The sequence below is a fragment of the Phacochoerus africanus genome, chromosome 3, assembly GCF_016906955.1.
Source record: "Phacochoerus africanus isolate WHEZ1 chromosome 3, ROS_Pafr_v1, whole genome shotgun sequence".
In the NCBI taxonomy this organism is placed as follows: Eukaryota; Metazoa; Chordata; class Mammalia; order Artiodactyla; family Suidae; genus Phacochoerus; species Phacochoerus africanus.
In genome coordinates this window covers 10,784,512-10,811,067 of record NC_062546.1, presented here as the reverse complement: position 1 = coordinate 10,811,067, position 26,556 = coordinate 10,784,512, and the positions used below count along the sequence as shown (strand labels likewise).

The 26,556-nt window shown below is 41.2% G+C and overlaps 1 protein-coding gene across 6 annotated transcripts in view; it reads right to left on the bottom strand.

Moving 5' to 3' along the window:
- Positions 1 to 26,326, bottom strand: part of ADNP (activity dependent neuroprotector homeobox) — a 33,494-nt gene extending 7,168 nt beyond the window's left edge. The window contains exons 1-5 of one of the 6 annotated variants that reach the window (XM_047770866.1): positions 26,175 to 26,299; positions 23,984 to 24,157; positions 22,978 to 23,098; positions 2,765 to 2,877; positions 936 to 1,028 (exon numbers count right to left, since the gene is read on the bottom strand). In XM_047770866.1, the coding sequence (XP_047626822.1) occupies positions 936 to 1,028; positions 2,765 to 2,872 (201 nt within the window). In that variant the 5' untranslated portion in view covers positions 2,873 to 2,877; positions 22,978 to 23,098; positions 23,984 to 24,157; positions 26,175 to 26,299. Of the gene's footprint in view, positions 1 to 935; positions 1,029 to 2,764; positions 2,878 to 3,186; positions 3,561 to 6,466; positions 7,425 to 22,977; positions 23,099 to 23,983; positions 25,812 to 26,174 lie in introns of those variants that run through there. The other 5 variants (XM_047770863.1, XM_047770862.1, XM_047770864.1 and 2 more) reach the window with 5 other exon arrangements.
- Positions 26,327 to 26,556: the final 230 nt, after the last annotated feature.

Below are 26,556 nucleotides of genomic sequence, written 5' to 3'. Positions count from 1 at the left end.
GTCGTGGCGCAGTGGTTAACGAATCCGACTAGGAACCATGAGGTTGCGGGTTCGGTCCCTGCCCTTGCTCAGTGGGTTAAGGATCCGGCATTGCCGTGAGCTGTGGTATAGGTTGTGGACGCGGCTCGGATCCTGCGTTGCTGTGGCTGTGGCGTAGGCCGGTGGCTACAGCTCCGATTCAACCCCTAGCCTGGGAACCTCCATATGCCGCGGGAGCGGCCCAAGAAATAGCAAAAAGACAAAAAAAAAAAAAAAGAAAGAAAAGTTAAATGGAAGGAAGAGTCTTGTCTTCCCCTCTTTAGAAAAAACAACTGGAACACAGAAAATGATGGATACCCTAAATAAGCTGAATGCTAGAAGAAACATTTTAGAATTAGAAGAACCAAAATACGTTTGGCAGGGGTTAGGAGAGAAGGGGAATGCTGGTACAAAGCTTCACAACTTTTTAGTAACGAACTTTTTTTTTTTTTTTTTTGCTTTTTAGGGCCACCCCCCCAGCATATGGAGATTCTTAGGCTAGGGGTCTAATTGGAGCCGTAGCTGCCAGCCTACACCACAGCCACAGCAACACCAGATCCGACCTGCGTGTGCGACCTACACCTGAGCTCATGGCAACGCCAGATCTTTAACCCAATGAGCAAGGCCAGGGATCAAACCTGCAACCTCATGGTTCCTAATCGGATTTGTTTCTGCTGTGCCACGATGGGAACTCCAAATAACAAACTTTCTATTCTTCTTACACGTGAAGTTTCAGTACAATTATAAAAGACTAAAAGTTCTAGTTTTCCCTAACTCTTAGGAAAACTTGGAATCATCAATTTTGACACTTCCCACTGAGGCTGCTGTACACAAACAATCCATCACTACTAAAACCTAGAGCTGAGAAGGAAGTGTACCATGGACGCTGCTTCTTGGAAGTCTCCCATGCCACTTACCTGGTTTTTCGTGAGTGAAGGGTCCCACAGTCCTACATCCTCCCATGTAGTGTTTTTCAAATAAAAGTCATTAGGTTCGAACTGTTTAAAGTCCTAGAAAACAGTGAAAGAAGTTTCAAAAACATGGTATCAACTCTAGCCCAACTTGAAAATCACCCCCACGAGGAACTAAACTAGGAGCAACGAGGCCTTTAAGAAATACAGAAAGGCATGTGGATGTTACACTGAACATTTCCTATCAACTAAACATTCCCCTAACGGTCAGCTAGGTTTCCAAAGAAACTGCTGAAAGTTTTAAGTAAAAAAAATCCAGCCACATAGTCATACCAAAGCACCCTTCGTAAGAGCACTGTAACTCATCAGTTGTAGTTTAGGAATGGAGCGCAAGACAGCAGTGTTCACGTTTGGTACTAAGATGTGATATTTTTATTCGGTGCAAAAAAACTTTTTTGGGGGATGGGATTGGACTGGGAAGAAAACTCAGGATTTCCAAACTCAAAGAGGAGGAACGCTATTCAAGAAATCAAGTTTTATGGTAAATTTATACTCTTGTGTAAAAATTTGATCTCCCCCACCCTGAGATAGGAACATTAAGTTTTATGGTAAAATTCCTCTTGTTCCCAAAAGGTTCATGGTTCAGTGTGGAAAATCAAACAGACATCTTTCTCGAGTAAGTAATGGCTGTAATAATGGAAGGAGCAAATCCACTGCAGGATAGTAAAGGTACCTTTAACACATGCATTATTTGTTCTTGTGAAGATCACCCCCTGCATGGGAAATAAACGGACCATGTCCTCAGGCAGATCTACCTTGACTTGAGGAGACTGGAGAGGGCGTGGAGAGAACTCCCACGCTGGGACAACATAGCTAGAGAAACCCAGTTATGAGAAGCTTCAGTCTGCAGGATGTACCCCTAGAGTAGGATTAGCAGGAACCAGGAAAAGAAAACCTGTTGCATGAAGGAAACTGCCTTTTTACTTTCAATTCCATCCAGACATTTACTGAGTGCCTGCTATGTACTCAGCACTGTGCTAGGTGCTGAGGACACACAGATGGACAAGGTAGTTACAGTCCCTGGCCAGCTGGAACTTAAAAGCCTAGTGGGGAAAACAGCTTCAAATATTTCTCTTCAGTCAGAGGTTTTTGAACAACTAACCACAAGACCTGGAGTAATGAGAACTAGAAAAGGAGAAGCCACCTCACTGGCTATCCCTCAGGGTTGTTACAAAGCTCACAGAATAAAAAGGTTAGAAAAATAGTCTGTAAAGTCCAAACTGTTACCTAGGGGAAGATAATAGTCTATGGATGGGTCAAAGGGCCAGCAAATGCTTCAATCCCTAGGAAAGAGACAACAAGCACCCAAGCCACCACGCCTCAACCATCAGAAGGTCAACCCGAACATTCAGGCATATCAGAATGAGAAAAAAGGCTCTGGAGTCCCAGACAGACCCTGCCACATGCTCAGCTCAGGGTGGACCTATTTCTTTACTGATGTTCATCATCTGTAAACTGGAGATAATAAGAACTTCTACCTCCCCCGGGGGTTGTTTTAAGTATTTGAATTTAGAGACCATTTTAAAGCACCTAGTAAAAACTGTGACATGGTACGTCTTCAATGGTGTGACTGCCTTTGCTTCAGGATGCACAGATGAACAAGCCCATTTTAGGGAGAAGGGAACAAGTTAGGCTAATTGAGGAAGCTCTGGCAAAACTAACGCTGCAGTTAAAATTCAGAATCACATCTAAGAATTAACGATTCTGGCCACTGACACAAAGTAATGGATCAGAAGCTGAGTCATGTTAAAATTAAAAAATGACATGCTACTTACTTCTATGTGTTCTTTACAGTATTCCAACCCAATGTCACTAAGTATTTTTTTCACAGTTTTCCGGGCTTTTCTTAAACTGCCAAGATTGTTGACAGGAAGTTGGAACATAGTTTCTATTGGAAAAAAAAATTTAAGTCAAGTCAAAACATGTACAACTTGTAATATTCACTAATTCCACTGATGGTAGGATCACAAACCCTGGCCCACTCTGACAAAAACAGTGAGTAGATATCTTTATCTAGTACGGTCTGAGTAATTAAAGCAGGTAGGCAAAATAAGTGCTCTCTGATCTGTTCTGTGTTTAACAGGACATTTTATGTTACAGTTAACATGAATTTAATGTGGCACAACTCTGACTAGACTTTTAAAAAACTAGTTTGGTAAGGAACTTTTAAATTGAGAATTGGGTTAATAATACCAACCGATTACTCTAAAATCAAGTGTGAGTGCTTTTCTCCTTGTGATGTTGAACCTCTGAAAACAGAAAAAAGTTCACCATTTCAGCATCATTACCATGTAATTTTGAGTGCTAGGGAAAAGAAGTTTTTGTTTGCCTGGGAACTATCCTGCATGTTGCTTTGGCATCTTTAAAAGCTTCTGTATAACACCCAAACTAAAGACACAAATGGTTGTATAGCTTGCCCCCCAGCCTGCCCCATACCTGGACAAAGGCACTCACTTATGGCCATGGAATGAATGCTGAGATGGGGAAACTTGGGCACTCGGCATCAGAGCAAAAAATTACTAACAGCCTTTAGAGGATCCTTTTGAAAAATGAAAAAGCCTGTGTGTGTGTGTGTGTGTGTGTGTGTGTGTGTGCGCGCGTGTGTGAAGTGAAAAATTTAAAAACAAAGTTTAAGAAAATAAAATTAGTAGAACTTGGGCAGCTGAGAATTTGTATGGCTTCCAATGTGACCATAAATCTTTGCTATAAAACAGGATAAGAACTTATCAACTTAATAATCCAAATAAATTTTGCAGGATACAAAGTAGTTTTTTTTTTTTTTTGGTTGAACCTGCGGCATCCAGAAGTTGGGGTTAGGCCAGGGATCAAACCCATGCCACTGCAGTCATCAGAGCCACTGCAGTGACCATGCTGGACCCTTAACCTGTTTAGCTACAAGGGAACTCCTAAAGTAGTTCTAAAAATCAAAATCAGGCAGAAACAAAATCAGGAATTAAAATGTAATATATGCAGATCTAGTTTTCTAATTCATAAAGGCTGTTACTCTATTATACCATTTCTAATTTATAAAGACAACTAATCCAAATGTAGTAGGACATCAATTTATTTCACTTACTAGTCTAGTCCAAAAATCAACATTAACTATGAAAAATGGAAGAAAATAAACAACCTTAGCAACTCCTAGAAATTCCAAATCTGGCTATGTTACCAGAACTTACAAGTTTCAAGAACACTTGGGGTGAAAAGAGGAATGTATTTCACGGAGGCACACTTATCCTCAAGATGGAACTCCTAACTATGAAGTATGACATGACTATGCTGCCCTCTGCCCTCGCTGCCTCCCAATGATCTGCATATTATTTAGCCAACAGACTTAGAAGTTAATTCTGATACAAATTAATGTGCATTCAAGGCCAAACTCATTATTCCTTGTGGAAATTTCACTGCTAGATTTTTAAAAACAATCTTTTTGATTGTTTTAAAAAAAATCAGTTGCCTAATAAACTGATTCAAAAAACAAACTAGGTCATTTACAGAGAACCACCTGATAGAAAAATGTTTCAGAAATATGTGTTACAAGCTATTTCTGAAGGGACCAGGCATCAAAATAAATGTCCATAAACACCCAATTCTAAGAAGAAGCATCTTGTTTCACCATTCATTTCATAAACACTCCATGGTCCAAATTCCAGTTCTTTTGGAACTTCCCATTTTAATCCTGCTTCTCTTCAGAGCAGAGATGTGCCCCAAAGTCAGCCTTTGTGGTTTTCCCTGTCTCTGGAGAAGCTCAACAAGTATACAGAGAGTTGGAAATGGTGCCACCATTCTATATGGAAAACACTCAAGAGTCAAACTGTACTCAGGATAAAGGAAAATCCATTTTCCTATGGAAGATCCCAGGCATTCTAAGTGCCCACCCACAGCTAACAAAGTCATTTTAAGAGCTTCAAGTGAAGAAGCACCTCACTGCTTCATTGTACCCAATTTATTCACCTACATTTCTGAAAAAGAATATGCCCATAAGGGAGCTTGTCTACAAAAACTTAAATGCTGTACCAAAAATTGGTTATTTGTTCTATGATTAACTAGGAGGAACCCAAGTTAGAGCTGAAAATATAGAATATTCTGAATGAAGATTACGATTGTCTTCATAAGCAGATTTCTGATATTTCTAATGATCCTGGGGATTCTCTCATCTGTCCCTTTCCACAGATGGAGGTACCCTCCCGTGGAGGCCCTTTCCAAGAGTTTGTCCATCTGGAGCTAGAATACACTCACATGCTTTAGCATCCTCAAAAGCATTTAAAGATTCTTCTGGTTTTTCATTCATTGAATAAAACACTTTCTCAGTATACAAAACAGGTACATAGTATAGGAACATAATAAGCAAAGAAGGCTCCCTCCTACTCCTAGCCTCCATTTCTTGTGTATGCTTCTTGAGTTTTCTGTGATTGTAACAAGCCAAAAGCTCCTTGAAAGAAAGTCTACAACCATCAGTTAATGTAAGAATTATTATGGGTGATGATAAAAAGAACTCATGGGTCCTATGTTTTTTTTTTCAGCCCACAGCTTGCTGTTAAAAGAAACAACCTCAAATCAACAATTGCGTTCAGGGTTCGTTGATGTTATCTATGTGATTCTTGATTAAAAATGTTTATAGGAATTACTTCTGGCTTCTTCCTCACCTCTGCATTAGAAACCAGGACCTAAGTGAAAATGACAGCACTAGGGGCCTGAACCTCGCCAGAACACAGACTGGGACTTGAACCCAGCCTAAAGCCACACTGGGACTTAAACCCACAGTTTTAAATTAGACTCACTCACCCTGTGTCTGGACTCACTGAGGTTCAGGTTCTTCATGTCTCTGCGCAGAAGGAATTCAGTGAGAGACAAAGTGATAGGCAAGAAATAGATTTATTAAGATAGGACCCTTGTGAGAGATGCAAGCGGGCAGGCACGGAAGCTCTGCCCCAAGGATGTGGTGGCCTACAGTTTTCTCATCCAAGGGGAGTCGGGGTTGGAAAGGCCTGCCTCTTCCATTCTGGGAGCAGTAGCTCCTCCTTAGTAGTCAGTAAGCTGTGTACTCAAATCAGCTTAAGGGCAGTCCTCAAACTCTTGCCCTTGGTCTGAATCTGAATGCAGGTCTCATCCCCTCCCCCACCCAATGACCTGAGGCAATTCTTGCACCTCCACTAGTCAAGCAAGTCTGCCTAGTGCTGATGGCTTTCTAGAACTTAGGTCTCCCAGCATCCCTTCGGTTTCCCTCTTTATCTATGATCCTTTATTGGGACTTTGACAACTACCTGTGCCTACTCCATCCCAATCATAAGGACCACACACCTTCCTAGTTACGTGTCCTAGTTCATGTTGACTGCCAGAGATTAAGGGCAGTTCCTCACTTCTGAACAGAAAGAGAACTAAAAACAAATACTTAAAACTATTACTCTTAGGAAGACAATAATGTCCACAATTGTCTAGAGACGGGCCTTGAAAGGAACACAGAGGGATGGGCTTACTTTTTCTCCAGATTTGTCTCTCAAGTCTCAAGGCTATCAAGAGGGCCATTTTCACCATGTCAGCACCATTATCCCAACAGCAAGGACAGCCCCACTCGGTCAACCCATAAACTTCTCAGCTCATGGCATAAAAAAGGGAAAAACATCCAATTTAATAGAACAAAACAATCACTCATCTGTTCATCAATCATTCTGGAGTATGTACCCTTTGGCTGATAGAAAGCTGGACAGGACACGGCTCTGGCCCTTCAACAGTCCATCGCTTCTGGGGTGCACAATAGATACTGGGCCACTGGAGTAAAGAAGCTGCTTGTTTCTCCTGCCTAACCTCCTGGAACCACTCCTGCCATAATTCATGTGCTGTCTGTTAGGAGACCCTTCCTCCATTAAAGCAGAGTGGATGTGACTCGGGTTAATCAATTAGCGCATCCTTCCGCTATAGACATTAATTAGTACTTGGACATGTGCCCCAAAGAGAGCTGATAGTGATAATGAAAAGCAGAGTCAGGACCAGGAGAAACATGGAGAAAAGCACAGAAAGGGAAACACTCCTGCTGACTCAATCCAGCTGTGCTTGAGAGACAGCCCCGTCTATCCATCCCGCCCCAAAACTTTTCATCAACATCACAAGATCTTTTTTGCTTATGCTTTGGTTCATGTTACTTGCAACCAAAAGTTCTGGTAGTCTCACTGGACAGTGGGACCTGGAAGAAGAAGAAAGAAGGAAGATCGGACATTTTATGCAAAATAATTATACTTGTAAATTGGAACTAGTAGGAAGAATAGGAATTTGTCAGGAAATAAAACTATTTTGAAAGCTTAAAATAGCCATGGCCCCTGGTTTTCACTAATCAAAATCCAACACACTGTATGGAAAGAGAAAAACAACTTTCTAAATTTTGAAAGATTTGGGAGAAAGCTCAAACCTGTTAATAAGAGTTAACATTTGCAAGTATCTTATTTTATTATTATTTTTTATCTTTTATCTTTTTAGGGCGTACCCATGGCATATAGAGGTTTCCAGGCTAGGGGTCAAATCGGAGCTCTAGCTGCCAGCCTATGCTACCGCCATGGCAACGCAGGATCTGAGTCACATCTGCGACCTACATCACAGCTCATGGCAATGCCGGACCCCTAACCCACTGAGGGAAGCCAGGGATCGAACCTGAGTCCTCATGGATCCTAGTAGGGTTCGTTAACCACTGAGCCATGATGGGAACTCCTGCAAGTGTTTTATTAACAACTGAAGTTATTAAGCAGCCTTTGGTTAAGCATATGCCATCTGATGAACAAGGCTAAAATCATCAATTTTTGAGAATGATTTAAATTCACTGTTGAATGATTCAGCCATATTTCTTCCTATCAACCTTTGCAAATTATACCCTGATTAAGGCCAAAAGATTAAAGTTTCACTAATCCTGGCCAAATTCCCACTCATGTGCTTTCCTCAGAAAGCAGGGGTCAGGTGGCTGAAATCAAAATCTGAGATCTGTACAGATAACTTAAAAACCATATAAAACTTAAAAAAACCATATAAATTATATACAGATATACATAAGACTGATCAAAAACGTGCACTTCTTTCCTGACCAAATACCGAAAGCAAATATACTCTTTTACTTCCAGTACAAAGAGGATAAATAAAGGCAGAAAAAGCCTGTCTCACGAGGAAATATCTGTAGACTGAACACATCATCAATGACCGTGACCTTTATTTAGGCAAAGAGGTCATTAACCAAGAAACATTAATTATAACCATTTATGTAATAAGAGCTCTACTAAAAGGCTTGGCTCCACCCAAGTCTGGGTCAGGAAGTGGAGGAGCATCCAACAGACGACAGTGCTAGTTTCGCAGGCTGAAAGCAAGATTTGCAGGACCTAACGTACCAATAGTCAATGGGGCTTGTCTGTGTACTGTAGTCCTCTGCAAAGCCACCATATCAAGGATACGGTGGCCCTTGTTTTTTGGGGTAGAAGAAAGGCAAAAAAGCATTTATAACTGAGCCATCAGAAAAAGTAAAAACTAAATAATCAAGCCAGGATTAAAAAAAAAAAAAAAAAAAGAGTTCCCATTCTGGCTCAGTGGAAACATTCTGACTGATACCCATAAGGACTCAGGTTCAATCCCTGGCCTCGCTCAGTGGGTTAAGCCTCCAGTGCTGCCATGAGCAGTGGTAAATGTCACAGACGTGGCTCAGATCTCACATTGCTGTGGCTGTGGCCAGCAGCTATAGCTCCAATTCGACACTTAGCCTGGGAACCTCCACATGCCGGTGTGGCCCTAAAAAAAAAAAAAAAAGGAAATCAAACAAATACCCAAATCAAGCTTCTACAGATTATATTTTAAACTACGGCAAGGGGAGTTCCCATCATGGCTGAGCAGGTTATGAACCCAACTAGTATCCATGAGGATGTGGGTTTGATCCCTGGCCTTGCTCAGTGGGTTAAAGGATCTGGCCTTGCTGTAAGCTATGGTGTAGGTCAAAGAGGAGGCTCAGATCTAAGCATTGCCATGGCATAGGCCAGCAGCTGCAGCTCTGATTCCACCCCTAGCCTGGGAAGGGAACATCCACATGTTGCAGGTGCGGCCCTAAATAGCAAAACCCAAATTAAACACCCCCCCCGCCAAATAACTACTGCAAGTATGGCTGTAGCACAGCATTTTCCAGTATACAATTTCTTCATTATTTTTACGTGCATTCTTACATTTCAAGTTCCTAATAAGAACACGTGGTACTAGTTTAACATGCCAGAAAACACGGAAGCAAACGTGACAGAGTGTCCTGGTTTCCATTACCTGCTGGTATAACTCTACTACTTTCTAATATTTGGGAAGTGAAATTTGAACATACACTAGAGTGACAACTAATGCATCAGTTAGACTAGTGAATATAATCTACAATTTTCACAGAAAAAACATTTCTAACAAGGATATTGTACTTCTTCTTGGTAAAACATAAGTTACTGAGTCTAAACCAGTGGTTTCCAACCCCTCCCCTGTTCAAAGAGGTGAAACCCTTGTTAAAGGAATCTTACTTGAAATATATAAAAGATATAAAGTGGAGGGAGGGGCTCAGGTTGATGTAAAGAGGAAAAACCTCTCGGTTCCCAAGTAGCTCTTTGAAATAGTTATCTTGTCTAAACTAAAGCTCATAATACACATTTATGCCAAGGTTTCAGACTACTGAAATGCAGAATCTGGACCAGGTGAACTATCAACTAAAGCATGAAGTTTGATGGGTATAGCAGAATTCCAATAGTTTACTGAGAATCTCCAAATAAAATCAGTCCGATTAGAATATGGTTATAGGAAACCCGCAGTAAGCCTAAGGATTAGAACACAGTTCATACTCTGTTGTTTTTTAAACACTTCTACATTAAAGCTGCGAAGCTCTGGAAATATCTTTTTGGTGGGAAGTGGGTAAGAATCAAAGGCTGGAAATGATGTCATTACTACTGAAGAAAAAAGGCAGCTATATTTTCTGAGTTAATAAAATATTAGGAAGACATTCAAACTACTACAAATATAAGCATTTTCATTTTTGGTACACCATCAACCCAAATTAATATATAAGAAATCTAGACCTTTTATTTTATTTTATTTTTGTCTTTTTGCTATTTCTTTGGGCCGCTCCTGCGGCACATGGAGGTTCCCAGGCTAGGGGTCTAATCGGAGCTGTAGCCGCCAGCCTACGCCAGAGCCACAGCAACGCGGGATCTGAGCCACGTCTGCAACCTACACCACAGCTCACGGCAACACCGGATCGTTAACCCACTGAGCAAGGGCAGGGACCAAACCCGCCACCTCATGGTTCCTTGTCGGATTCATTAACCACTGCTCCACGACGGGAACTCCAGAAATCTAGACCTTTAATACTTACAAACACTCCAATTACTGCTGGTGCAAGTATATATAAAGCGCTTATAACCCACAATGAGATTTAAGAGTCAGAGTCAGATATTTGAAGTTTCTTTAAATCACAGATCTAACTAAACATATCAAATTCTAAGAGGTGAAAGCATTAAAAGAAGATTCAATCAAAGCATTAGTTACTTTGTTGCTACTCACGACGGCAATAAATTTTGTGATGTCTTTTTGGAAACATTTTGGACCTGGTTAAGTTAAAAAGTACCTAGGCAGAAAGAAAACATTATTCCCATATTTTTACACTCTTTTCTTTCCTCCTGCCACCTCCTCAATACCCAAATACTCACTAAGAGCACTCATAAGCGTGTTTACTATAAAACCCTTTCTTTTTAAAACCAGTAAGAATTTATCTTTCCCAACTATTCTGGGATCCAAAGTGGTCAACACTTACTTGCTTTTCAGGATGTCACTAGCCCTACATTTAAATTAAATCAGATGTAAAAACTGTGCTGGGCTGGAGATCGAACCTGAGTCCCAGCTCTCCAGAGATGCTGCCAGTCCCACTGCGCCACAGTGGGAACTCCACCTATTGGTGTTGTAAAAAAAAAAATTAACCTTGCACAACATAGTAAATCATTAAAAAAAAAAAAAAAAGAAACTTGTAAGGCCTTTCTAGAACAACGCTCCAGTGCGTGAGCACATTGAGAGCCTAGAGCCTCCATTCAGTCTGGAAGCAATCGCCCTACTCAGTCTTATTCTAAAACACAGTCCTGAACAGAGGCAGCTTATCTTTCAATTTTCTATAAGCTTGGGCAAAAGACCTTCCAGATGCCACAGGCTCTTCACAGAAAGGCATCTCGGTCTCCTCCTTTTCCTCTCTTCCTCAATCCCAAATACCACAAAACAAGTAACTGTCTGATTCCCAGGGGCAGAATGCTCTTCTGGATTAGCAGATAAAACTGTGCAGCAGGACACAAGTAAGAAGAGAGTTGAGTCTTTTCTCTCTTCAATCAGAAAATTACGGCAGTGTTGACGCTTAAGAAAAGGGAGTATTTAGAAAGCCCAGTAGAAACTACTTTGCCAGTGAAGACGCACTTGCAGCAAAAGCTAAATTTAACTAATGAACATCAATTACGTTGCTTAGGATATACATCAGAACAAGTGTTGGGAGCTCCTTGGTGGCCTAACAGTTATGAATTTGGTATTTTCACTGCTGTGGCTCGGGTTCATCCATGCCCTGATAACTTGCGCATGCCACAAAGCCAAAAAAACCCACAAAAACCTACCCCCCCCCCAAACACTGTTAATAAAGATAAGAAGCAGGCAGGAAATGTAACCAATTTTCTTTTCTTCTGTTCTTCACTGCATTAATTTTTACTATTCTTTCAGCTTGATAATAAAAGAAACCCAAGTAACTGAGTAAAGTATCAAATATAAAACTGTCTCTACTTCGGAAAACAAGATTTTCTTCAAGTTTTAATAAAATGAATTATTAAATTCCCTACAGTTAAGTTTTCATAACCATTTCTTTCGTAGGTAGGCTATTCATGCAAAGCAGAATGAATGCATCTGTCTAAATACAGCATCCTGTATAAAAATGTTTAATCATAGGAATACTTTTGGCCACTTTTTATAAACAATGTATGAATCCCTTCCATAAACAACTGTACCCTAAGAGACTCTCTGCCTGACCCCACCAGGCAGCTTGTCCCACAACGGACAGTTCTGTTCGCCAGCGTACTCTTCGTAATGCTCTGCAGCGCCCACAACTCTCAGTTCAGCTACGTAACGTCTTACTCTCTTAGCCACCTAACAGTGGCTCACACTTCTTTCCCCCTCATGTCTTTCCCCTTCTCCAAGTTAAAACCCTGCTCAGTTCTTTTGACCGTTCCTGCTGTTATCTTGTAAGCCAATCTCCAAAGAACGAGCTCCAGTTTGTAATTTTTTTTGGTGCCCTGAAAAAAATGTTATTCCAGATGTGACTTAATCAGGTCGAGACACTTCTCTAACTCTGGATATTATTTTCAAATTAATGTTCCTGAAAGGTGCGTTTATGTTGGTGGCAGCCACTTCACACATATAACTACAATCAACCAATTTCGGGGGGGTGGGGGGATGTGCAGAGAGGCCCACATGCCATCTTTGCCAGAACTAGCTGGTTTAGTAGACAAGAAAAACATAATTCTGTTCTGAATCCAGGTCTGGTTAGAAGAGAAGTAACTGTAAACAGTCTTTATCTTCTCAATTGAAGGGGCATGAGGATTGACTCCAAAATGAAAAAAAGAACACATATACAGGCCTTAGGAAAGACAAGAGATTGAGATTTATATTCCAAATCATAGCATCAATTAAGATCAGTTATGAAAAAGCACCATGAATCACTGAAAAGAACCTAGGGGTTTGCCTAATCTAAATCCTTCTCATTTTACAGATTAGCAATGAGGTGAATGAAGCAACTGGCTTAAGAGTGATGAGCTTGTCAGTGATGGGGCTGGGTCTCAAGGTCATCTCCAGATCTAGGATGCAGTGTTCTTCCCATTACCCATGCAGATGAAGCTCTGATCTCTGACGCCAATAAAAAGTAAACAACAGTACATTATATACATACATCTGAAAGGGTCAGAACTTTAGTATCCAAGGTGGAAAAAATAGCCATAAATAATTCAGCCAAACTAGCTCGAGTGGAGATAATCGAGATTAAGAATACATTTCAGGTCAGATGGTCACATTACATCTAGAGATGTGAAACAACTCAGTTCTGAGTCCACTTGCCTTAAGCACTTTTAACATCACTGTGGATGTCACTAGATGGTCACATCTAAATGGTTATCTTTCTTATCCAAATTTTAATGGTAGGCAATATTTTGCAAAATAAAAACCACAATCTTGGTATCTTCAAGTAAAACAACAGCTTTTCAAAAAAAGATGTATCCCAGTTTTCCATTATCAATACTCAAAGCATGTTCTGAAAGTTGCTTAGGAAAAACACAGGCTTTGGCGATTTTTTTTTCTCCCCTAGAGGACAGGGGTAGGCAGGAGACTAGTCTACTCTTAACTACCTCTTAGGCTCCTTTCCCTTGCCAAATTCCATTCGTTCTTGGTATAAAAGCAACTGAGAAATGAAAACATACGCCCACACAAAAACGTGTCCATGTTCTTAGCAGTATTCATAATATCCAAGAAAGAAAAACCAGGAGTTCCCGTCGTGGCGCAGTGGTTAACGAATCCAACTAGGAACCATGAGGTTGCGGGTTCGATCCCTGCCCTTGCTCAGTGGGTTAACAATCCGGCACTGCCATGAGCTGTGGTGTAGGTCGCAGACTCGGCTCGGATCCCGAGTTGCTGTGGCTCTGGCGTAGGCTAGCAGCTACAGCTCCAATTTGACCCCTAGCTTGGGAACCTCCATATGGCGCGGGAGCGGCCCAAGAAATAGCAAAAACAAAAACAAAAAACAAAACCCCCCCCCAAACCACCCAAATCTCCATCAACCGATATTCAATAAAATGTGGTATATCTGTACAATGGAATGATTCAGCCAAAAAAAAAAAAAAGGAAATACTGATATATGCTCTAACATGATAAACCATGAAAATATTACACCAAGTGAAAAAAGTTACCCACAAAGGCCACTTATGATTACATTTATATGAAATGTCTATAACAGGCAAATCGCAGAAACAGAAAGATTAAAGCTGCCTAGGGCTGAAGGAATTAGGGAGAAAACAGAAGGTGACTGCTAATGTACCAGGACTGGGTTCTCTATGGAGTGATGAAAATATTTTTTAAAAAATTGAGGTAATAACTGAACAACTCTGTGAATATACTAGAAAATGTTGAATTATACCTTTAAGTGGGTGAATTTTATGGTACATGAAAGATAACTCAAGTTGTGAAAAAAAAAAAAAAAAAGGAATCTGGGTCTAGCATAAAGATTAGCATAAAATATAGGTAAGGCAAAGAGCACAAATAATTTTACCCAAAGACAATAGTAAGTACTGGGGTATATTTACCTTCCTGTATTTTTATGCATGCCTAAATTATCTTAAAAAGCAAAGGGGAAAAAAAAAAAAAGCAAAGGGGGGAAAACTGGAATTGATGTACTTTAGCATTTACTCATGCAGCAAAAACAAAACAAAAACCAATGTTGCCTGAAAATTTTATAAATTTTTATTTTAAGAACTATGCTTTCCAATAAAGCAGATACTAGCCACAAATGGCTATTAGGCACTTAAAATGTGGCTAGTCTGAAATGAACTGAGATATGCTTTAAACTTTTATTGGTTGATTGGCAAAATACACAAAGAATTTACCATTTTAGCCATTTTTTTGGTACAGTTTAGCAGTATCACCATCACCACCATCCACCTTCAAAACCCTTCATCTTGCACAACCAAATCTCCATTAAACAATAACTCCCAATTTCTCCCCTCCCATCTGCATCTGGCAGCCACCATTCTACTTTGCCTCTATGATTGTGACTCTTTCAAGTACTTCATGTAAGTGCAATCAGATGGTACCTGTCTTTTTGTGACTACTTATTTTACTTAGCATAATGCCTTCAAGGTTTACCCAGTTCTAGCATTTTGTCAGATTTCCGTTCCCTTTTAAGGCTGAACACTATTCCATTCTATGTGTACATCGCATTTATCCACTCACCTGTTGATGGACACTTGTTCCAGCTTTCAGCTACTGTGAGTAACACTGCTATGAACGTGGGTGTACAAGTAACTCTGCTGCTGGATCACATGGTAATTCTATGTTTCCTTAGCGGTTCTACCATTTATATTTCCAACAGTGCAGAGTTCCAATTTCTTCACATCCTCACCAGCAGCTTTTTTTTTTTGGTCTTTTTAGGGCCACACCTGCAGCATGTGGAAGTCCCCAGGCTCAGGGTCGAATGGGAACTGTAGCTGCCGGCCTACACCACAGCCACAGCAACATGGGATCCAAGTCTGTGACCTACACCGCAGCTCACAGCAATGCTAGATCCTTAATTCACTGTGTGAGGCCAGGGATCAAACCCCCTTCCTCATGGATACTAGTAGGGTTCATTACTGTTAAGCCATCATGGGAACTCCAGTTTTCTTTTTTTTTTTTTTTTGATAGTAGCCAGCTTAATGGGTGTGAGGTAGATTTTCACTGTAGCTTTAATTTGCATTTCCCTAATGATGAGTGACACTGAGCATCTTTTCATGTGCTTACTAGCCATTTATCTATCTTCTTTGGAGAAATGTCTATTGATGTCCTTTGTCCATTTGAAATATGCTGCCTTTTTTTTTTTTAAATGGCCACACCCATAACATATGGATTAGTTTTGGGATTGAATGTGACCTATATTGGGGTGATGCAGATTCTTTAACCCACTGTGCTGGGCTTGGTGAATCGAACCCATACCTCTGCAGCAACCCAAGCTGCCATAGTGGGAACTCTGAGATATGCTTTTAAGTATAAAATATACTTGGGATTTCCAAGGCTTAGTATGAAAAAATGCAAAATGTCTCATACCCTTTCAAAAACAGACATGTTGAGACAATACTTTGAGTATGCTGGATTAAAAATTATTAAAAATATCACTTGTCATTTTTTAAAAAGCGGCCACTGGAAACATAAAACAGATTATTCGAAGATATTATGCTAAGCAAAATAAGCCAGTCACAAAAGGACAAATACTATCAATTACGACATTTATAAAATCAATTACCAATTACTAAAATTATAATCACACTGACTTAAAAATTTTTTTCCTTTGCCTTCTTAGGCCTCACTTGTGGCATATGGAAGTTCCCAGGCTAGGGCACTGAATAGGAGCTGCAGCTGCCAGCCTATGCCACAGCCACAGTAAAGCCATACCTGAGCCTTATCTGTGACCTATGCTGCAGCTCGCAGCAACACAGGATCCTTAATCCACTGAGTAAGGCCAGGGATCGAACCTACATCCTCATGGATCCTAGTCAGGTTCTTAACCTGCTGAGCCACAAGGGGAACTCCTTAAAAGTTTTATTTTAGGAGTTCCCATCGGCACAGCAGAAACGAATCCAACTAGGAACCATGAGGTTGTGGGTTTGATCCCTGGCCTCACTCAGTGGGTTAAGGATACAGTGTTGCTGTGAGCTGTGGCGTAGGTCACATACATGGCTCAGATCATGCAAGGCTGTGGCTGTGGCTATGGCCAGCAGCTGTAGCTCCGATTCGACCCCTAGCCTGGGAACCTCCATATGCCGTGGGTGTAGCCCTAAAAAGCAAAATAAAAAAGTCTTAATTTGTTTTAAATACTCATCATAGGTGATCTCAAGAGATTTAGTAAAATATGAACTGAAAGTATAATAGATACAATTGGTAAAAAGGTATTTATATTTGTAAACTACAATTACTATGAATCATTTTTCAGCAGAGACTTTCCTGATCTCAAATGATAGGCTAAACTGAACCCTTAAAATAGCAGGACAAGGATGTTATCTCACTATTCAAGGCAAAGAAGGTCCATTAAAAATACCCTGTTTTTTTCCCCCCCGATACAGCTCTAGTATCTTCATCAGTGGCTAGAACATAGCAAGTACTCAGTAAGTGTAAAATCAATAAATGGTCCCTGCCTACAAAGGGTTTATAGAGATGAAACCCCATAAGTATACACAGGAAAAGAGGCAATGTGTCAGATGTGTCACAAGCTAAATATTCTGAGGCTTCATAACAGGGACAATTCATTCTCGGCAGGGGCGGTTAGGAGAAGGTGTAAGTAACTGTTGAGCTGGGGCCACTAAAGTTAAGTGGAGAATCTGCATTCACTGCAAAAAAAAAAAATAAACAAAAAATAAAAAATAAAAATAAAAAAACTGCTGGCATAGTTCCAGAAGTGAAGAGGCAAGGAGTTTATGTTAAGCTTCTGAGTAGTAATCAACAAGGCTGGGAAGGTAGAGTGGGGATAGGACGGAGACTGTGAGTTGAAGCGTGAGTGCTGTCATGTCTGGTAGGCACTGAGGCAATGCTGCAGGTACTGAAGTAAAGAAGCCATGCAATTCTAATGGCACTTGGAAAGAATTAATCTAGTTGCATTCAGCAGGGCCCATTTAAAAAAGGTCTAGATTAAGTAGAAGAGTGGATACCAGATGTAGCCATTGTCAGAATCAGCTGAGGGAGCTGACACCCATTCTAGACCTACCTACTCAATCTGAAAGGTCTGCAAAATAGCCAGAGCCTTAGGTATAAGGTAACAAGACAATGAAGTGACAGCAAAATGAAGAGGGGAAAAAGTTCAAGTATGAAGCCTGAAACTGACATTAAAATTTGTGTTTTCCATTAAGACTACAGTGGTTTCATGGACAAAAATTTAGCTTACCTATCAGCCACATATAAACATTTTTTCCCCCGTAACTTCAGACTTATTACGTAAGTACGGTGACATAAAGATTTCCCCTGTTAGAAAGGTGGTACAATGTAGTGACAAAGAATATAGCTCTAGAGCTGGAGAGATCTGTGTTTAAATCCCTGCTCTGCCGCTTACTAGCTTTGAGCCTCTAAAAATGTTACTTCACCTCTGGAGCTCTGTTTCCTATGGACACTGTTCAAATGTCAGAAGTTTTTTTATCATTACCTCGAAACAGATCAGACATAAGAACAATCACTTTGAAAATTACGAGTTCATAGCAGCATACAATCTTTTAAAAAGCATGGACTATTACTATTTCTGAAAATCAGGTGTAGTTGCCATACCTGTTCCTGTACACGTTATAATGTGCATTGATACTTACACACAATAGTGTTTTTATACAATCCTTCACATTTGTGTGAGCCATTCATACTATTAGAGTTAGCATGTGACTTAATTTTACAAGCTCGGTGGCATTTATAGTGGTTAGGCAATAGAACATTCATAAATAGCCAAAATGAACCTACAAGTGACTTAGAAATAAAAGGTGTGATCTAGATTTTGTTTATTAAACATACACATATGAAATTTGAGTTGTCTTTTGAGAAGACTTTCAGATGAAAAGACAAGCACATACAACTAGGAACTGTTATTATTGGCTGCTGCTTGTCCTATTTCGAGTATTTCGATTTCAGACAAGAACCCCAGCTGTGACCTCCAGAATTTTGAGAACACCAACGGTTTTCAGGATGTGCTTCTCAGAACGTGCTAACTTATAAGATATACATACTGATGGAGAAGATGACACTTGAGGGACAACATGAAAGCTGACCCTTTATCAATTTTATATAGTAGAGTTCACACATAAAACTATTTGAAAGGGGAAAAGATGCCTCATTGCTTAAAAAAGAAAAAAAATGGAGAACATCTCTAATATCCCAATCTAGCTTTAAGGAGAATGTACAATGGAGGCATTTCCCAATTTACTCCGTTTTAAATCGCTTCCCAGCGGGGCAGGGCCACAGCGGGGAGTCCAATATGCGGCCTGTATACGAACTCCAGAGGCTTGGAGACGCTTGCTGGCAATACAGGTGGACAACCTGGCCTGAGAGAAACGTGAAACAGGGAAAATCAACTAATTAACAATCAGGCCTAAGAAGATATCAGATATACCCATTTATAATCATTCCAGAAGCATGCTACCGGTCTTCACATCTAGATGGCCTAAGATAAAAGGTAGGTTGTTTTCAATCCTTTATGAAGTTTTCCATGTTTTATCAAAGCTACTCAAAATAATTTCCCCATAGTATTGGAAAGTGAATTTTTCCCACCATTCTTGAAAAACAGAATACACAATTTATTTGAATCATTTCTTATGCTTTTCTAAACTATCTTCTAAAGCCAAGGCCTAGCAAAAGTATTATTCTTAGAGAGGTTGATGGTTCAATCCTTACACTTTCTGCATAGAAGTTTTACTTATATTTTTCTTGTTTTTTAAGTATAACTGATCTCAAACCAGGATTCTAAGTATCCCCTGCATTAGGACACACCCAGTCTCAGTTCTCTTTCACAAGAGCAAGAATTCTAACTGTTAGCTTAAAGGTATAATACCAATTTAACAGTTTAATAAATTCTATCATATTTCCACCAGATAGAAGTTTCTTCAGATAAACCATGTTTCAAAAGAGACCTCTCATACAGGTTCTCAGTTACTATCGGTTCCCATCAGAAAAGGAAAGCTTTACAGATTTTCAAAGGAAGCACCAGTTTCCACAAGCTCTTAAATGGAGCATAGAGGGTTCAAAAAAGACAGAAAAGGCAAAAGAGCAAAAGATAGCAATTATCTGTCCAAGCAAATATAACCACTCAAAGGAGAGAAGAAACAAGACTGCCCTAAACCGAAACACTGGGAAAAGCAATGGACCATAAACAAACCTTCTTTTTAGATCTTTATACAGCCAACCTCAAACCTGATACAGTAGCTACTTCAACTAATTACCATCAGCACAATTTTTGCTGTAAAGAAGCCAGTGTAGCCCATGGGATCCGTGAATGTTAGCTGACATACAAGCACTATGAAGTTATGAAGCACTCATTTGAGCCCTCATTAGGCAAACAGTTCACAGGAGCACCATAAAAGCCTGTGCTCCAAACACGGACCTGAGAACCAGCCCTGACATAGACCCTGGCTCACTTTAATCACTGCATGTGATAGTGCCTTCATTTCCCTACTTGTGAAACAAGGAAAGAATTGAGAATGGTTTATAAAGTGCTTAGAAAATGAAAAAGACCCACCATCAATATTACTTTATAACACTATAAAGGCCAGCAAGGGAGCCTTTACACTTACAGCTCATCCTTAATAAAGGCATCAACCAAGTCAAGAGAAGTGACACATAAACACAACCCAAAGCTAAGTGACTTAATTACAAATCTATACCCTTATTGGAGAGGGATTTAGGATGTGGAAGAATTCATTTTTAACTCTAAGGGATGGTCACTGTAGGAGTCTCTTAGAAATTATGTGCATGTTTTTTCAGGTATGCCACAGTTGTGGCAAATGTTCATGACAGTCTGCCCTTGATAATGCTACTGAGTCTTTTTTATGCTCTTTTAATTTCTAAACCTTTATTTCTGGAACAATAGTAAAATTTTCGAGATACCAGAATTTGTCTATCTGCTGTCTTGTAATTAAATAATCACTAAAACCAAGGAGACTAGGAGTTCCCTTGCAGTGCAACAGACTGAGCATCTGGCACCGTCACTGCAGCAGCTCTGGTCACTGCTGTGGTGCAGGTTTGATCCTTGGCCCTGGAACTTCCACATGCCATGGGTGCAGCCAAAAAACAAAACAAAACAAACACCAACGAGGCTTCAAAGTGTGCCTCAAAGAACTAACGGCAGAGGACAGGAACGTATACATGGAGACAAAAGAACCCAGAACTGAAATAGTGAAAAGAATTTTGGATTTTACATTTATTAAAAATGTGTACCCCAATCAAAACTCACTATATACATATAAACACATACACATAAGCAAATCCCCACATAATTAGGTTGATAAATACACCCCAATTTGAGAAGCCTGATAATATGTAGAGCCTTGTCCTTCCAGGAAAGCAGAATATGGACTCTCATTTAAGCTGACCCCTAAACTGGCAGATATTAAAGGTAGGTCACAACCAAAAGAAAGGTATAAGGGATACCAAGACACTAAGAGAACACAATCATCCTTCCCCTCATTTTTAGGGCCACATCTGGGCATATTCAACTTCCCAGGCTAGGGGTCGAATAGGAGCTGCAGCTGCTGGCCTACACCACAGCCACAGCAGGGATCTAGGTCATGTCTGCGAACTAGGCCACAGCTCAAGGCAGCACTGGATCCTTAACCCACTGAGCAAGGCCAGAGATCAAACACACATTCTCATGGATACTAGTCAGGTTTGCTACCGCTGAGCCAAGACGGGAACAGCCCCTCACTTTCTAATTAACAGAATCAGGCAAAGAAACAACAACAACAAAAAAACCTATGAAGTCATATGGAATTATCACCACTCATGCAGGGCTAAACATGGGTGGCTTCTCCTGTAAAGTGTCTCAATGATCAAGGTGGAAAGCACCGTGTAAATAAAAACCAGATTCTGCATTTAAATATTAATTCAGTTAGTGTGGGCCTTTGGTTCATATGCTTGAAATGCCAAGTTTCCAAACTAACAACATATAATGTATAACTAATCATGATGCAAATCAGCAAAATATGGCATTTGCTCCAGACTTAATACCACAAGTTCTTACAAAACTAGAGGAGGAAAAATTTTCTAAGTTTATGTGATGCTAATAATACACCAAGCTCTGTGAATCTAACTATAATTAAATTATTTACACAGGAGAGCAACATTTTTCTAAATGTTCATGCCTCTTAGGCAAGTAAATGAAAGTTACACTCTTGTGGAAAGTATTTTACCTTCTGGAAGACATAACAGACTTTACGACATTCTTTAAAAGTGAAAGTCCTCTGGAAGTCTTGGTTGAACAAGTAGCTCATTACAACGACATGGGGCACCTTGGTGTAAACTACAAATTCTTGACTTAGAAAACAAGAATTTCAAAAAGTTTTGGGTTGTACTTTCACTTCACTTTAAAAAAAGTTTATCTATGATTTAAACAGGTTATCTAAAACAAACGAATGAGCCCTGACATTTAACTCTGGTATTTTCCCCCTGCGCTTAAACATACTGTTTCCAAACATTATCTCCAATGTTTGGGTTTACTTGTATTTAATATCATTTCAATGCTAAAAACCTGAACCGTATTTTATGTGTATATACCCACCCACCCCTTAAAGAACTCAATCTGCCAAGTTCTATTACAACTTAATGCAATTTTGTTATTTATGCATGGACCTCAAAAGAAAAAAATACTATTTCAATTCTGAAGTTTTTATCTCTTCCCTACCCAAGTATTGATCCCTACTTGCTCCTTTACAACAGAACAGCTTTATCTTCCTTATTAAACTGTAATTTTCACAATTAAATGTGTAGTCAGAAGGTGCACATCATATTAAATAAACTACCACGTTGCTAAATATTTAAAATTTCAAAATACTGAGAATTACTTTCAGTACTTCCCAAAATTTATTAGTTACAATTTACCACATAGTATATACCTAACATAATCATGCTTTTAGCAATCAAATATAAATAATAAGTGCATGTATGTTACACATAAAAATCAAAAGCCATTTTTACTTGATAAAACCCTACTGATCGTTTATTTGGGAGCATGTACATGGCCATGGAAAGGTTTGCTCTCGTCGGAGAATGCTCAAGGTTTTGAGAGGCTTAGCAACTCTTGAGACTGGGCCATCAAACTAACAGCGATCCAGAACTTAACACTTAGTATATTTCAATATGGTGACATTTTATTTTTAATTTAAATAGTATTAGAATTTTTCCTGAACTCTAGTTTAAAGGAAAAAAGGGAAATTTAACAAAGCAAATTCACAGAGGGTATGTTTACAACCAATGACTTTCAGAATAAGCAGGACCAGGGGTCTTTATAGATTCACAGCCCAATCTCTACTTTTTACACGGAGACTACAGAACCATAAAGCAAAGATTTAGTCAGTTCAAAGTATAGCAGCCTCTAGTAAGGCAGTGTTAGGAAATTTTCAACAAGGGCCAAGACAAAGAAAGACGCTACTTAATGTTCAATTAAACAGAATACCCATTCTCCACCCTCTAGTGAATTGAGGCTTTTTAACGAACCCTCACAGTTTACCGAAATTCCAGCCTTCAAGCCCAATAGTTTTTTGGGGTTTTTTTGTTTTTTTTCATGCCACAATCAGGAAATCTTTGAAACTGCAGAATATACGCTTTTTAGGGGCTCACAGCAAGTATTCCTGTAGAGGGAAAATGGCTATTACCACTAAGGACATCAGGTAACACTGTATCTTAAGTATAATTTACTAAATTAAACAAAAGCCCCTTCACAAACTTCACCTCAAATACATCCTCAAAGAAGAAATGATATTCAAATTACTTAAAACTTGAGTAACTCTTTATCAAAAACAAATTCAGGTCAAAATTACATCTGTTTACCAAATACTAAGTAGTACTTAAAAATTACAAATAATACCATTTAGTTTATAATCTGATTCTTGTAACTACTAAAAAAGTTGTGAAAGTAATATAGTTAAGTCTCTAATGGAACCAAGCCACCTCCTTTTCACTAACCAAAATGTTACTTGGTAGCAAAGTGTCCAATGTAAATTCTCCCTTAAGCACCAACTGGTTAACTATGTATCAAAGAATACCCCATTCATTTCCCCAGGAATTTAACTCAATGTATCTTTATAACATACTTGCAACAAAGTCTTAAAAGTACCCTTGAGTAGCAACAATCACTGTCAATCTGCAGTAGCAAGTACATTTTCATGGAAAGGCCTGTTCTGATCAGAGAATCTTTTAAGATTTTTAAAAGACTGGCAACTCTTTGAGTTTGGGTCATCAAAATAACAGTAACTGAATACGTAACATACTTTAAACACAAGAGTGCAGAATATTAGCAACTTAAAAAAATTTTTTTTTCTCTGAAACCACAAGTAATTTCTCTGTTCAGAACCCACGTCTGCAACCAGCTCCAACCAACCAGCTCTAACCGGTTCCTAGAGGAATGCGGTTAGGCTGAAATTTTGGAAGTGCTGGCTTTGGTGGTGACCAAAGAGGAAGAAGTCTCTGGCTTCCCTGTTGCTGCAGTTCCCACCCTCCAAAATGAATATACCCACCGGTGTGAATTGACAATGTGGTCCAAAGAGCAAGGCAGGAACGGAGTCCAGATCCTCAAAATGGTAGTACAGGGCATAACCACTAGGCCACCTATCAGTTCAGTACAAAAAGTACAACCCTGTGCATCATGGTGCAAAAGCTGGGGCCTAGGTTTCGCATTGTGCATCTCACACCTATGGAAATAACAAGAGGAGTAAAATCTATAGAAATCAACACACCCTAAAAAGTTGGGTGCTCACAGAAGACTGGTGTCAACAATTTTGCAAAGGTGGTTGGCTGCTGAGATAATAAATGGCAATTACAAGTCCAAAGTAGGCAAGAAAGGAAATTTTACAATCAACCCTGTTGAGTTTGGCAACAAAGAACTCAACATGGGCTTGATGTTTACCAACAAGTCTTTGCAAATCATGACACTCATCTACATGCTTATGCAAATTACTACCCCACTAAAATCTAACATCCCTCAAGAAGGACTCCTAACTCTCAAAGAGTTGAAAAGATTGGGGCCATGAAGAGGGATGTAATCAGCAATACCCCAAGCCCTTTACTCTCAGGTTTTAAACCTCCCCTTTTACCATCTGACCTTGGAAAGATATAGTAACACATTCAAAGCTTAAGTTGGAAGAATTTCAGAGAGAAGGGAAAATCTGTGTACCAAGGATGTGCCAAGGTGATTCGTCAAGAACAAACGTGGATTGTCTAAGGGTCAACAGTTTTGACCCTTAGACTCTAAAATGCAAGGTAGATTCTTTAAGAGAAATAAAATCACTGCTCTTGACTCACTTGATCCTTCACCATGTTGCTGTCAGCTCACCAACTAGGAGTGTGAGTGTCTTGCTGGGTCCATTTTCCCATGGTCTGTAGAAGGCGCTGTGAAGCACATCCTGTTCTAGCTCTGGGGCCCTTCCCCCCTCTGCAGCCTTACCCAGTACAGGGAATGCGCCCCCTACTGACTCCAACACTCACTGCCTTTAGCCGACTTGGCTGCGGTGCATTTTGGGTGGGGGCTGGTATTTTCTTCATGGCCATAAACCAGAAGCAACAATGCAGATTTATAAAGAAACTGTATCAAGCTGGAAGATTCCCCCCCCCCCATTTTGAAGGTTCAAGACACTGGCATAAGAAGCATCAGGGAAAGGAACTGGGTGTGTGGGGATGGACAGCATTAAAATGGCAAACACAGGAAACAGTTTGGTTTTTCCCCTCCTAAGCCTTTGTCTGAGAAATGGGGTTAGGGCAAGAACTGTCCAGAGGAATTGGGAAATGCAAGAACATCAAGAAGACTTAGTGTGGGTATGAGTGTGGGTACGTGTGTGGCTAAAAAGAATGTGAGACCTTAGCGCTTGGTCTTGGGCAGAAGAGGAAGAGAAGCAATCGCGCCTTTTCCAAGCAGACAGGCATCCAGGTTGGGGGGGAGGGGAAGGCAGGCAGGCAGCCCAGAGGAAAGAGGTGAATAAAAGGGTGCTCAAAGAACTACTCCCCATTCATTGCACTGAAAAAAGAAAAAAAATCTTTCGCAGCTTTCCGGATTTCCATTTTTTACCATCTTATTGCAAAGTTGGGGCTCAGAATGGTCGCAAGAGGTTGTGCTGACCAGGCAGCTGCAGTTGAGAAAAGGGGGTGGCGGAGGGCTCCGTGGTCAGGATAGGAGGGGAGCTGGCATGTTAGGGAGGGAAGATTGCACAGGGGAAGCAAAGACTTTCACTCCCTGCCATGCATGCTCCCCGCCCCCCCGCTCCCCCCCACTAAAGGTGGGTAGACCTGGCAGAAGGCTCGTCCCAGGCACTGGGGGTATGCGTGGGGTGCTCGTTTGCGGGGGGGGGGGAAGGGGGGAGAAAAGGATTAGTTCCAAGGATGGGAGAAGCTCGGTTCTTGCTGGGGGCGGGGTGGAGGGAGATGCCACTAGCTGCAAAAGCTCCGGTGGCTGGGCAGGCTGCTGGCCTTCGCGGACTCACGGGGCGGGGGAGGGGGGTCGGGCTGCAGGAGGAGGCGCCCGGACCCCGGGGCAGAGCCCGGGTAGCGGTCCGCGCCGGGGCGGCCGCTCCTTGAGCACCGGAGTGTGCAAAAGAGCGTGTGCGGCCGGAGAACTGGCAGTCTGAACAACAATGCGCCCGCGGGGCCGGCGGCGGGAGCCGCGCGGGCGAAGGGTCGGGAGCAGGGCCGGGCCGCGCGGGTCGGCGCCGGGCTTACCTTGACTCGGCCTCGAGGCGCGCGCGGGGCCGGCGTGCTCCGGGGCCGGGCGGCGGCGGCGGGCGGATGGCGGCGGCACGGCGCTGGCGGCGGCGAGGGCGCGCCCGGGGCCTCGTCGCGCTCCGGCTCGGCGGGCTCCGGCTCGCGCCGCGGCCGCGGCTGCTGCCGGGGGGCGCGGCGGGCGCAGCAGAGCGGCGGGCGGCGGCGGCGGCGCGAGCGGCTCCCTCCAGTCCCCGCGCGGGCGGCGGCGGCGGCGGCGTCGTCGAGCGGTGCAGACAAAGGAGGGGCGGAGGGAGGAGACGGAGGGTGTGGGAGAGGCGGCTTCACCGGCGCGGGCAGGCGGGTGGCGGCGGCGGCGGCCGCGCTCCTCTCGCTCCTCAGC